This window comes from Gobius niger (assembly GCF_951799975.1).
Source record: "Gobius niger genome assembly, chromosome: 1".
NCBI classification, from domain to species: domain Eukaryota; kingdom Metazoa; phylum Chordata; class Actinopteri; order Gobiiformes; family Gobiidae; genus Gobius; species Gobius niger.
The window spans coordinates 785,604-798,594 of record NC_136852.1 but is presented as its reverse complement, the minus strand read 5'-3'; the positions used below and the strand labels follow the sequence as shown (position 1 = coordinate 798,594).

General features: G+C 45.2%; 1 protein-coding gene across 1 annotated transcript in view; it reads left to right on the top strand.

The window, feature by feature from the left end:
* LOC306979065 (autophagy-related protein 16-1-like) overlaps positions 1 to 12,991 on the top strand; it is a gene marked incomplete at its 3' end in the record, with an annotated part of 37,499 nt that overhangs the window by 12,397 nt on the left and 12,111 nt on the right. Inside the window, 6 exon segments of the mRNA XM_079577860.1 lie at positions 80 to 149; positions 1,164 to 1,345; positions 2,490 to 2,555; positions 2,634 to 2,720; positions 7,480 to 7,542; positions 7,544 to 7,553. Coding sequence (XP_079433986.1) covers positions 80 to 149; positions 1,164 to 1,345; positions 2,490 to 2,555; positions 2,634 to 2,720; positions 7,480 to 7,542; positions 7,544 to 7,553 — 478 coding nt within the window.

Genomic DNA, 12,991 nt, shown 5'->3' with positions numbered 1-12,991 from the left:
CCCTGTTCCCCCTGTTCCCCCCTGTCCCCCCTGTTCCCCTGGAGCTCGGGGTAAAGCTGACTCTGACCCGTCTGTGCAGGATGTCGGAGTATCAGACCCAGATCAGCGGCTTGGAAGGAGACTGTCGAGAGCTGAGGAGCACGCTGCAGGTGAGGCTCCACCAGGGGGCGCTGCACTCACACACGTGTCCCACCTGGAGCCTGTATACATAATGTTAAAAAACATTTATTTATTTTTTTTACCAATTTTTTTTTGTTCAATTTTTTTTTTTTAATTTTATTTATCTCATCTTTAATTTTGGGATTTTTGTCAATTTTTTGCTGGATTTTTGTCTTTTTTCTGCTGGATTTCTGTCTTTTTTCTGCTGGATTTTTGTCACTTTTTTGCTGGATTTTTGTCATTTTTTTGATGGATTTTTGTCTTTTTTTTTGATGGATTTTTCTCTTTTTTTTTGATGGATTTTTGTCTTTTTTTTGATGGATTTTTGTCTTTTTTTTGATGGATTTTTGTCTTTTTTTTGATGGATTTTTGTCTTTTTTTTTGATGGATTTTTGTCTTTTTTTTGATGGATTTTTGTCACTTTTTTGATGGATTTTTGTCATTTTTTTGATGGATTTTTGTCTTTTTTTTGCTGGATTTTTGTCATTTTTTTGATGGATTTTTGTCTTTTTTTTGATGGATTTTTGTCTTTTTTTTGATGGATTTTTGTCTTTTTTTTTTGATGGATTTTTGTCTTTTTTTTGATGGATTTTTGTCACTTTTTTGATGGATTTTTTTTAAAGGCAACAAATAATCGTTTGAATAATCGTGATTTCAATTATGACAAAAATAATCGTGATTATTACTTTTTTCAATAATCGAGCAGCCCTACTTTATACATAATGTTTTTATACTTGTATCTGTGCAGGACCTGGAGCCTTTATACTAATGTTTTTATACTTGTGTCTGTGCAGGACCTGGAGCCTGTAGTGTATACCTAATGTTTTTATACTTATATACTTATATATTTGTGCAGGACCTGGAGCCTTTATACTAATATTTTTATACTTATATACTTATATCTGTTCAGGACCTGGAGCCTTTATACATAATGTTTTTATACTTGTATCTGTGCAGGACCTGGAGCCTGTATACATAATGTTTTTATACTTGTATTTGTGCAGGACCTGGAGCGAGCGAACCAGACGCTGAAGGACGAGTACGACGCTCTGCAGATCACCTTCTCGGCGCTGGAGGAGAAGCTGAGGAAGACCTCGGAGGACAACCAGGAGCTGGTGTCGCGCTGGATGGCAGAGAAGGCCCAGGAGGCCAACAAGCTCAACGCGGAGAACGAGAAGGACAAAAGGTAAATACTACTACTGCAAATACTACTACTGCACTGGAGGCGGCCTGGACCAAAGCTCTACAAAGACCTGACTCAGACCGGCTGTTTGTGACCTGAGGCCAGTGACCCGTCCATGTTTAACCTCTTACCCCCCGCCTCAACCAAATGCACTCTGTCCTCTTTGGCCTCCTCATATAGGCCTGTGTAGCACCTCATTTGAAAGCTAAGACCCACAAAACTGATCTTGTCCCTCGCGTTGTTGCTGTGTCACCGTTTTTATGTTTTTTTTTTCTTTTTGGTCAAATTTTGGTTGAATTTTTGTCACTTTTTGGTTGAATTTTTGTCACTTTTTGGTAGAATTTTTGTCACATTTTGGTTGAATTTTTGTCACATTTTTGTTGAATTTTTGTCACTTTTTGATTGAATTTTTGTCACTTTTTGATTGAATTTTTGTCACTTTTTGGTAGAATTTTTGTCACATTTTTGTCACTTTTTTGTCTCTTTTTTGTTGAATTTTTTGTTGAATTTTTGTCACATTTTTGTCACTTTTTGGTTGAATTTTTGTCACTTTTTGGTTGAATTTTTGTCACATTTTGGTTGAATTTTTGTCACATTTTTGTTTAATTTTTGTCACTTTTTGATTGAATTTTTGTCCCTTTTTTGTTGAATTTTTTGTTGAATTTTTGTCACATTTTTGTCACTTTTTGGTTCAATTTTTGTCACTTTTTGGTTGAATTTTTGTCACATTTTGGTTGAATTTTTGTCACATTTTTGTTTAATTTTTGTCACTTTTTGATTGAATTTTTGTCCCTTTTTTGTTGAATTTTTTGTTGAATTTTTGTCACATTTTTGTCACATTTTTGTTGCGTTTACATCCTTGTTTCTTCTCATTTTTTGTGGCTGTTTTGGTGTTGTTTCACAAGAAGCTTTTTGATTAGGGTAAAGCCAAACTGGAGAAAATGGGATCCGTTCAGGTGGGAGTTAAGAGGTTAAGAGGATCATGAATCAGTCCAGCAGGAGCAGGACGAGTGTTTGTTTGGATGCATTAAAGGTTTTCCACAGTAAGTGAGGAGGTCCAGCTTCATGGACGTCAGAAGTTTATGGAGTTTGGGCTGGTCAGAGTCTGATGAGGAACTCGCTCTCACGTCTGCCTTTGTGGTTTCAGACGGAGACAGGCCAAACTGCAGAAGGATCTGGCCGACGCCGCCAAAGAGCCTCTGCCCATAGACCAGTGAGTACCTTCAGTACCTTCAGTCCCGTGAGTTCATGAATCCCCCGAGGAGGACCTGACTCTGACTCTTTCCCTCAGAGACGACGACATCGAGGTTCTAGCAGAAGATTCGGGGAAAGGCGGAGGAGAGACGTCGCCTCATCGGACGCTCAGCCGCACGCCCAGGTCAGTGAGGTCACAGCACTGAGGGGGGGGCTTCAGGGTCTCCAAGACACTCGTGTAGATACTCGTGGCCATGGCTTTGAGAGCCAGGGCTTTGAGGGCCAGGGCTTTGAGGACCAGGGCTTTGAGGACCAGGGCTTTGAGGACCAGGGCTTTGAGGACCAGGGCTTTGAGGGCCAGGGCTTTGAGGACCAGGGCTTTGAGGACCAGGGCTTTGAGGACCAGGGCTTTGAGGACCAGGGCTTTGAGGACCAGGGCTTTGAGGACCAGGGCTTTGAGGACCAGGGCTTTGAGGACCAGGGCTTTGAGGGCCAGGGCTTTGGGGACCAGGGCTTTGGGGACCAGGGCTTTGGGGACCAGGGCTTTGAGGGACCAGGGCTTTGGGGACCAGGGCTTTGGGGACCAGGGCTTTGAGGGACCAGGGCTTTGAGGGTCAGGGCTTTGAGGACCAGGGCTTTGAGGGACCAGGGCTTTGGGGACCAGGGCTTTGAGGGACCAGGGCTTTGGGGACCAGGGCTTTGAGGGCCAGGGCTTTGAGGGACCAGGGCTTTGAGGGCCAGGGCTTTGAGGGACCAGGGCTTTGAGGGACCAGGGCTTTGAGGGACCAGGGCTTTGAGGGCCAGGGCTTTGAGGGCCAGGGCTTTGAGGGTCAGGGCTTTGAGGGACCAGGGCTTTGAGGGACCAGGGCTTTGGGGGCCAGGGCTTTGAGGGACCAGGGCTTTGAGGGACGTGGGCTTTGAGGGCCAGGGCTTTGGGGACCAGGGCTTTGAGGGACCAGGGCTTTGAGGGACCAGGGCTTTGGGGACCAGGGCTTTGAGGACCAGGGCTTTGAGGGCCAGGGCTTTGAGGGCCAGGGCTTTGGGGACCAGGGCTTTGGGAACCAGGGCTTTGGGAACCAGGGCTTTGGGGGACCAGGGCTTTGAGGGACCAGGGCTTTGAGGGACCAGGGCTTTGGGGACCAAGGCTTTGAGGGACCAGGGCTTTGGGGACCAGGGCTTTGGGGACCAGGGCTTTGAGGGACCGGGGCTTTGAGGGACCGGGGCTTAGGGGGACCAGGGCTTTGGGGGACCAGGGCTTTGGGGACCAGGGCTTTGGGGGACCAGGGCTTTGGGGACCAGGGCTTTGGGGGACCAAGGCTTTGAGGGACCAGGGCTTTGGGGACCAGGGCTTTGGGGACCAGGGCTTTGGGGACCAGGGCTTTGAGGGACCAGGGCTTTGAGGGACCAGGGCTTTGAGGGACCAGGGCTTTGAGGGACCAGGGCTTTGAGGGACCAGGGCTTTGAGGGACCAGGGCTTTGAGGGACGAGGGCTTTGAGGGACCAGGGCTTTGAGGGACGTGGGCTTTGAGGGACCAGGGCTTTGAGGGTCAGGGCTTTGGGGATCAGGGCTTTGGGGACCAGGGCTTTGAGGACCAGGGCTTTGAAGGCCAGGGCTTTGGGGACCAGGGCTTTGAGGGACCAGGGCTTTGGGGACCAGGGCTTTGAGGGACCAGGGCTTTGAGGGCCAAGGCTTTGGGGGACCAGGGCTTTGAGGACCAGGGCTTTGAGGGCCAGGGCTTTGGGGGACCAGGGCTTTGGGGACCAGGGCTTTGAGGGACCAGGGCTTTGAGGGCCAAGGCTTTGGGGACCAGGGCTTTGAGGACCAGGGCTTTGAGGGACCAGGGCTTTGGGGACCAGGGCTTTGAGGGACCAGGGCTTTGAGGGACCAGGGCTTTGAGGGACCAGGGCTTTGAGGGACCAGGGCTTGAGGGCCAGGGCTTTGAGGGACCAGGGCTTTGAGGGCCAGGGCTTTGAGGGCCAGGGCTTTGGGGACCAGGGCTTTGAGGGCCAGGGCTTTGAGGGCCAGGGCTTTGGGGGACCAGGGCTTTGGGGACCAGGGCTTTGAGGGACCAGGGCTTTGAGGGCCAGGGCTTTGGGGACCAGGGCTTTGAGGACCAGGGCTTTGAGGGCCAAGGCTTTGGGGACCAGGGCTTTGAGGGACCAGGGCTTTGAGGGCCAGGGCTTTGGGGACCAGGGCTTTGAGGACCAGGGCTTTGAGGACCAGGGCTTTGAGGGCCAGGGCTTTGAGGGACCAGGGCTTTGGGGACCAGGGCTTTGAGGGACCAGGGCTTTGGGGGACCAGGGCTTTGAGGGACCAGGGCTTTGAGGGACCAGGGCTTTGAGGACCAGGGCTTTGAGGGCCAAGGCTTTGAGGACCAGGGCTTTAAGGGCCAGGGCTTTAAGGGCCAGGGCTTTAAGGGCCAGGGCTTTGGGGACCAGGGCTTTGGGGGTCAGGGCTTTGAGGGACCAGGGCTTTGGGGACCAGGGCTTTGAGGGACCAGGGCTTTGGGGACCAGGGCTTTGGGGGCCAGGGCTTTGGGGACCAGGGCTTTGAGGACCAGGGCTTTGAGGGACCAGGGCTTTGAGGGACCAGGGCTTTGGGGACCAGGGCTTTGAGGACCAGGGCTTTGGGGGCCAGGGCTTTGGGGACCAGGGCTTTGAGGGCCAAGGCTTTGAGGACCAGGGCTTTGAGGGACCAGGGCTTTGAGGGACCAGGGCTTTGGGGACCAGGGCTTTGAGGACCAGGGCTTTGGGGGCCAGGGCTTTGGGGACCAGGGCTTTGAGGGCCAAGGCTTTGAGGACCAGGGCTTTGAGGGACCAGGGCTTTGGGGACCAGGGCTTTGAGGGCCAGGGCTTTGAGGACCAGGGCTTTGAGGACCAGGGCTTTGGGGACCAGGGCTTTGAGGGACCAGGGTTTTGGGGACCAGGGCTTTGAGGGCCAGGGCTTTGAGGACCAGGGCTTTGAGGACCAGGGCTTTGGGGGCAACATTTTAAACTCCGTATAGTCCCTTTAAGACAACACAGTTTCCAAAGCTGTTTCTGATGTAAACCCAGGCCTCACGCGGACCTCGGAGCGGCCTGGGACCTCTGCTGTGGTCGTCACACTCGTACACATAACTATAAACTATAGTTTATTCCAAGACTGAACCAGATCCAGAATCCCAGAGCAAATCTGTGGAACGAATATGTCACAAAATAAAAGCACACGTTTAAACCTGGCCCTGGACATTATTTAGATTTCTTAGATTTATATTTAGATATAAATCAGATCAAAAATAGGAATAACAGGAAAGTTGCAGTTCCTCATACTTGTCACATTTATATATTTATCTCTGCAGTGTTTATGTCCCTGTTTCACTTTATTCTGAAATGGTGCGGTGGTTTATCTTGGCGCTCGTTCCTGCGTCTGAGGAAACTGGTTTGGTCAGTGAGACTCGAGGAAGTGTCAGTTAAATCTTGTGATTGTTTTGATCAGAAGCGTCGCCATGTTCAGGCCGTTCAGAACCTTCTCCTCAAAGTAAGTGTTTTCTCTGAAGCACGAGCTGCAGGAAACCTCAGCATGGACTTACAGGTGTGATACAGATGTGATGCAGATGTGCGACTCTGCTGTGGATCAGTGTGTAGCAGTTACAGTGAGAGAGGAAATGTACAATATGTGACAATTACTAAAAACGAATGAAACAAAGACATGTGACCCAGAGTAAACGTGAGCTTTTATTTTGTGGCGTATTAGTAAAGACTCTCAGAGGGATCTGCTTTAGTTTGGGAATAATCTAGTTTTTAGTGACACATCTGTATAAGTGAGCATTTGTTTTGGTTCAAAATAGGGATGTCCCGAGTCCGAGTCATTTGATTTTGAGAATTGCCCGATTCCGAGCCCCGATCCAATACCTAATACATTGTTTTAAAAATGAAGAAAAAAAAAACTATATTCAACTTATTTTCATTCATGGTTTTGGATATAGAGACCGGAGCACCGGAGAAAGCTAATGCTAAGCTAAACCTCCGGTCCTCACGTGAAAGCGAGAAATCTGCACAAATAAAGTCAATAAAGAACAACGATCACACACTGAGCTGGGCTGATGTTGTAGTTTATTACTCACATCATCTACAGTTAGCTCCGGGAGAAATCCACAGCTTGTTAGCTCAGTTAGCTCAGTTAGCTCAGTTAGCTCAGTTAGCTCAGTTAGCTCAGTTAGCTCCGGTTTTCTCCCATGACAACAAGCATTAAGCACTAATAATGTAACAATCACACACTGAGCCTTCACACATCTGTGGTTTATTACAGATTTTTAATCAACAATGAGCTGTAGCAGGTGTATTTCAGGCAGGAGCTACTTCCAAGATGCAACAAACGCACTCTGAGCTGACACCAGAGCGTCTGACTTTAGTAAAGCACAAGCGTCCAACTATGGGCTTGAGGCACGTTTTTGACGCCCAAAACGTGTTTGGTGTGGACGCAGCATAAGGGCTTACCTTTGAGCGTGAATGGGAACAGTGAAGAGTTAGTATTAACAATAGGGGGCGCTAGTGTAGGGACAACGGCCCGATGACCCGGGATGAAGGTTCGTAGGTGTTCAAGACTTCTGGAAAGGGTTTGAGGAATATGTTTTTCCTCTGAATAACCGTGACAGTAACATTGACATTAGTGACGTCCTGAGACACGAGGTCAGGCTCCCAAACCCTCAGACCCAACGCTGGTCACAAGAACCTCACAAGAACCACACGGCGTGAGGGTTCTGACCTTTACTGTGGCGCAACAGCTGCTCCTCCTCTGGCACAGCGGCTCCTCCTCTGGCACAGCGGCTCCTCCTCTGGCACAGGCCAATATAACCCTGTGGAAGTGAAATAACGAGGTTAAAGAGGAACTAGGTCTTTACAGAAGTGTGTGAGTGGTTGACCCGCAGTGAGACGCTTTTAAAGACGATGCCTCTGTCCCGCAGCAGCAAGAAGCAGACGCCGGCGCCCCCTGGAGGACTGCTGGACTCCATATCCAACATCTTCGGGTGAGTCATCAGTAAAGCCGCTTCTCATCAAAGTGTTAAAGTGAAAGGATTAAGACGAGGCTCCACAAAAGTCAGTTCAGAAGAATAGAACAAGGCACGTTAATGGCTCATTTCCTCCTACCCTAAACTGCCCTGCCCTACTGACCCTACCCTACATCAACCCCTTAACTCCCACCTGAACCGAGCACATTTTCAATCCAAAAGCTTCTGGAAATAAGTGTGAAAATAGCAACAAAACTGAGACGAAAACAATGATGGAAATGTGAAAAAAGTGAGAAAACAATGAGAGAAAATTGACGAAAAAGTGACAAAAAATGTACAAAAAAAATGACAAAAATGGAAAAAAAATGGACAAAAAAGTGAGAAAAATTGAGGAAAAATTGATGAAAAATTTACAAAAAATGTACAAAAAAATGAGAAAAGTGAGAAAAATTGAGGAAAAATAGACAAAAAATAGACAAAAAAATCACGAAAATTGACAAAAAAGTAAGAAAAATTTGACGAAAAAAGGACAAAGAAAAAAAAAATCATAAAAAATTGCCAAAAAATTGCCAAAAAAGTGAGAATAATTTGTCGAAAAAGTGACAAAAAATGGGGGAAAAAAATGACAAAAATGGAAAAAAATTGAGAAAAAAGTGAGAAAAATTTAGGAAAAAAATTGATGAAAAATTTAGGAAAAATCGACGAAAAATGTACAAAAAATGTACAAAAAAAATTACAAAAATGTGATAAAATTTGACAAAAAAATTACAAAAAATGTGACAAAAATGTGACAAAAAATGACAAAAATGGAAAAAAATTGACAAAAAAGTGAGAGAAATTGAGAAAAAATTGAGGAAAAATAGACAAAGAATTGAAAAAAAAAAATCACAAAAATGGACAAAAATTTGACAAAAAAGTGAGAAAAATTGGACAAAAAATGGACAAAAAAATGCGAATAATTTGACGAAAAAGCGACAAAAAAGTCACGAAAATTTGACAAAAATGAGACGACTGCCCGAAAAAAAAAGTGATGAAAAAAATCTGATGATGTGAGGAAAAGATCAATTTAGTTTTTCAGATCTTAGCTTTCAAATGAGGTGTTACTCTGGCCCACAGGATTTGGGTAAAGCTGAACTGGAGAAAATGCTCTCGGTTCAGGCAGGAGTTAAGAGGTTAAACTACCCTACCCTGCCCTACTGTTACCAGGGGTATCTGGTGCCGTTTCCATGGATACAGCTTTGCTTTTGGCTGTTTCCATGGAGACGGCACCAGCTTGGCCTGGTTAGGACCAGTTTCCTGTAAAGTGGGCTGGTGGAAACATGTGAAATGCAGGTAAAGTAGAGAAGGGGAACCTCTTACCCCCCGCTTTACCCAAATCTAAAGCTTCTCCACTGGAGCCGGCAGTTCGTCACATTTTTACACGTTTTTATACATGTTTTTCCTCCTCGTCTTCAGGGCTGAGGCTTTGTTCAATAAGCTTTTTCAGATTTGGGTAAAGCCAAACCGGTTCAGGCGGAGGTGAAGAGGTTAAGCCCTTAACTCCCGCCTGAACCGAGCACATTCTCTCCAGTTTGGCTTTACCCCAATCCAAAAGCTTCTGGAAAACATCTGTGAAAAAGCAACAGAACTGAGACGAAAACAATGATGGAAAAGTGACGAAAACAGTGACGAAAAATGACAAAAAATGTGACAAAAAAATAACAAAAATGTGAGAAAAATGTGAGAAAACATTGACAAAAAAGTGACAAAAAATTTATGAAAAAATGACAAAAAATGTGACTTTTTTTTTTTATGACAAAAAAAATGACAAAAATGTGACCAAAAAGTGAGAAAACATTGACAAAAAATTGATGAAAAAGTGACAAAAATGGGACAAAATGTGACAAAAAAAAGACGAAAAATTGATATAAAAAATGACCAAAAAAAGTGACAAATTTAATTTAAAAAAAATGACAAAAAAAATTACAAAAAATGAAAAAAATTTGACAAAAAATGTGACAAAAAAATAACAAAAATGTGACAAAAATGTGACCAAAAAAAAGACACAAAATTGACCAAAAATTGATATGAAAAATGACCAAAAAAAAAGGGACAAAAAAATTTAATTAAAAAAAAATGACGAAAAAATTACAAAAAATGTGACAAAGTTACAAAAATGAGTTGAATACCAAACAAAAAATGATGGAAAAAAAAAATCTGACGTGAGGAAAAAGATCCTTTCGGTTCAGGTGGAGGTGAAGAGGTTAAAGTTTCGGTTCTGCTGGATTAAAAAAAATAGCAGGAGCCGAAAAGAAGTTTTGATGCTGATGGTCGTCAGCAATAAAGGAAAGTAAAAGTGAAAGACAAGCTGGAAAAAAAAATAGAAAAATTGGGGGAAATGCAGATTTTTTTCATTTTTTTTAAACGCCTCGTGGCCCTGAACGCCTCGTGGCCCTGAACGCCTCCTCTGTGGGTTCTTCTCCTCCTCCTCTGTGGGTTCTTCTCATCCTCCTCTGTGGGTTCTTCTCCTCCTCCTCTGTGGTTCTTCTCATCCTCCTCTGTGGCTCTTCTCCTCCTCCTCTGTGGGCTCTTCTCCTCCTCTGTGGGCTCTTCTCCTCCTCCTCTGTGGGCTCTTCTCCTCCTCCTCTGTGGTTCTTCTCATCCTCCTCTGTGGTGTCTCTGTCCTCAGCGTCTCTGAGTCTGGACGGGCGTCTCTGCACAGGTGAAGGTTCTTCTCCCTCCGCTCTCTTTGCTCCTGCAGGGACTCTGCTCCAGCAAACGGAGACGGATCTGTGTGACCACACCCACTAATCCACAAACCACACCCACTAATCTACAAACCACACCCACTAACCCACAAACCACACCCACTGACCCACAAACCACACCCACTAACCCACAAACCACACCCACTAATCTACAAACCACACCCACTAACCCTCAAACCACACCCACTAATCCACAAACCACACCCACTAACCCACAAACCACACCCACTAATCTACAAACCACACCCACTGACCCACAAACCACACCCACTAATCCACAAACCACACCCACTAATCCACAAACCACACCCACTAATCTACAAACCACACCCACTGATCTACAAACCACACCCACTAACCTACAAACCACACCCACTAACCTACAAACCACACCCACTAATCCACAAACCACACCCACTAATCCACAAACCACACCCACTAATCTACAAACCACACCCACTGATCTACAAACCACACCCACTAACCTACAAACCACACCCACTAACCTACAAACCACACCCACTAATCCACAAACCACACCCACTAATCCACAAACCACACCCACTAATCTACAAACCACACCCACTAATCTACAAACCACACCCACTGATCTACAAACCACACCCACTGACCCACAAACCACACCCACTAATCCACAAACCACACCCACTAATCCACAAACCACACCCACTAATCTACAAACCACACCCACTAATCCACAAACCACACCCACTAATCCACAAACCACACCCACTAATCTACAAACCACACCCACTAATCCACAAACCACACCCACTAATCCACAAACCACACCCACTAATCTACAAACCACACCCACTAACCTACAAACCACACCCACTAATCCACAAACCACACCCACTAATCCACAAACCACACCCACTGATCCACAAACCACACCCACTGATCCACAAACCACACCCACTGATCCACAAACCACACCCACTAAAACACAAAGGTTAGTGCTAGATCGTCTGCTCCGGAGGGACAGTCTGCTGTGAAAACGTGAGATATCATGACACAAATTAAGGTTAGGGCCAGGGAAATGGTTAAACCTCTTAACTCCCGCCTGAACCCAGAGGAGCTTTTTCCTCACGTCATCACATTTTTTTTCCATCATTTTTTTGTTGGGTGTTCAACTCATTTTTGTTACATTTTTGTCATTTTTTTGTCATTTTTTCGTCATTTTTTCGTCCATTTTTAATCTTTTTTTTAAATCAATTTTTGACATTTTTTAAAATAAATTTTTCGTCAATTTAAAAAAAAAATATCAATTTTTTGTCACATTTTTGTTATTTTTTCGTCAATTTTTCGTCATATTTTCGTCCATTTAAAAAAATTTTTTTTATCAATTTTTGACATTTTTTAAAAAATGTTTTATTTTTTGTCACATTTTTGTCTTTTTTTTGTCATTTTTTCGTCCATTTTTAATCATTTTTTAAATCAATTTTTGACTTTTTTTCATAAATTTTTCGTCACTTTTTTGTCACATTTCCATCATTGTTTTGTTGCTATTTTCACACCTTTTTTCCAGGAGCTTTTGGATTGGGGTAAAGCCAAACTGGAGAAAATGTGCTCGGTTCAGGCGGGAGTTAAGGGGTTAACCTTAAAGGAATAGGCCACCGTTTTTACATACTGAGATATGTTCTTACCTAACCTTAGTCGTGTTAATATATCCCCGTCTGGTCTTTGTCCGTGCACTCACACATACGCAGCCTCTCCCACATGTCATATAGCTCCAAAAAAGCTCACGATAGAAGCTACCAAGCTCTTCCACGTGTTCCCTATTTAAATAAAGTTACGTGAAGTGTTTTCATGCCAAGTATATTTACACAGAAATGTAACATGTCGATTTTATAAGCAGATAAAAAGGGGGACTATATTGTGAGGCGTAATGATACGAGGAGCACAGCGTCCGCGCAGTAACTCCTAAAGACTTCCCCGCTCACTTCCGTCAATAACCTTTAGGAGAGGCTGCGTATGTGTGAGCGCACGGACAAAGACCAGACGGGGATATATTAACTCGGCTAAAGTGAGGTAAGAACATGTCTTAGTATGTAAAAACGGTGGCCTATTCCTTTAAGGATTAGGATTATTTGTATTTTTAGACAAACCGACTCATAGATCTATACAAACTCAAAGCAGACCGTCCCTCCGGAGCAGACGATCCGGCACTGACCTTCCACAAACCACACCCACTAACCCACAAACCACACCCACTAATCCACAAACCACACCCACTAATCTACAAACCACACCCACTAATCCACAAACCACACCCACTAATCCACAAACCACACCCACTAACCCACAAACCACACCCACTAATCCACAAACCACACCCACTAACCCACAAACCACACCCACCTGCTGCTCACACCGGAGCCCTGGACGTGGCATGTTCTGGGCTGAGGCTGGAGCCCCCATGGAGGCTCAGGGGCAGGAGGTGCAGACAGCTGAGGGTGGGGAGGGAGGAGGCACATGAAGGAGCTCAGGGGGCTTTGAAGGTGAGGAGAAGGATCTGGTATTGAAGGTGATGTTTGATGAGGAGCCTGTGGAGCTGCTGGAGAACTGCGGTGATGAGTGGGCGGAGTCCTGCTGATTATTAGGGAGGTTTGGACGAGCTGAAGTCTGTGGATGATAGGGCTGCTCGATTATTGAAAAAAGTAATAATCACGATTATTTTTGTCATAATTGAAATC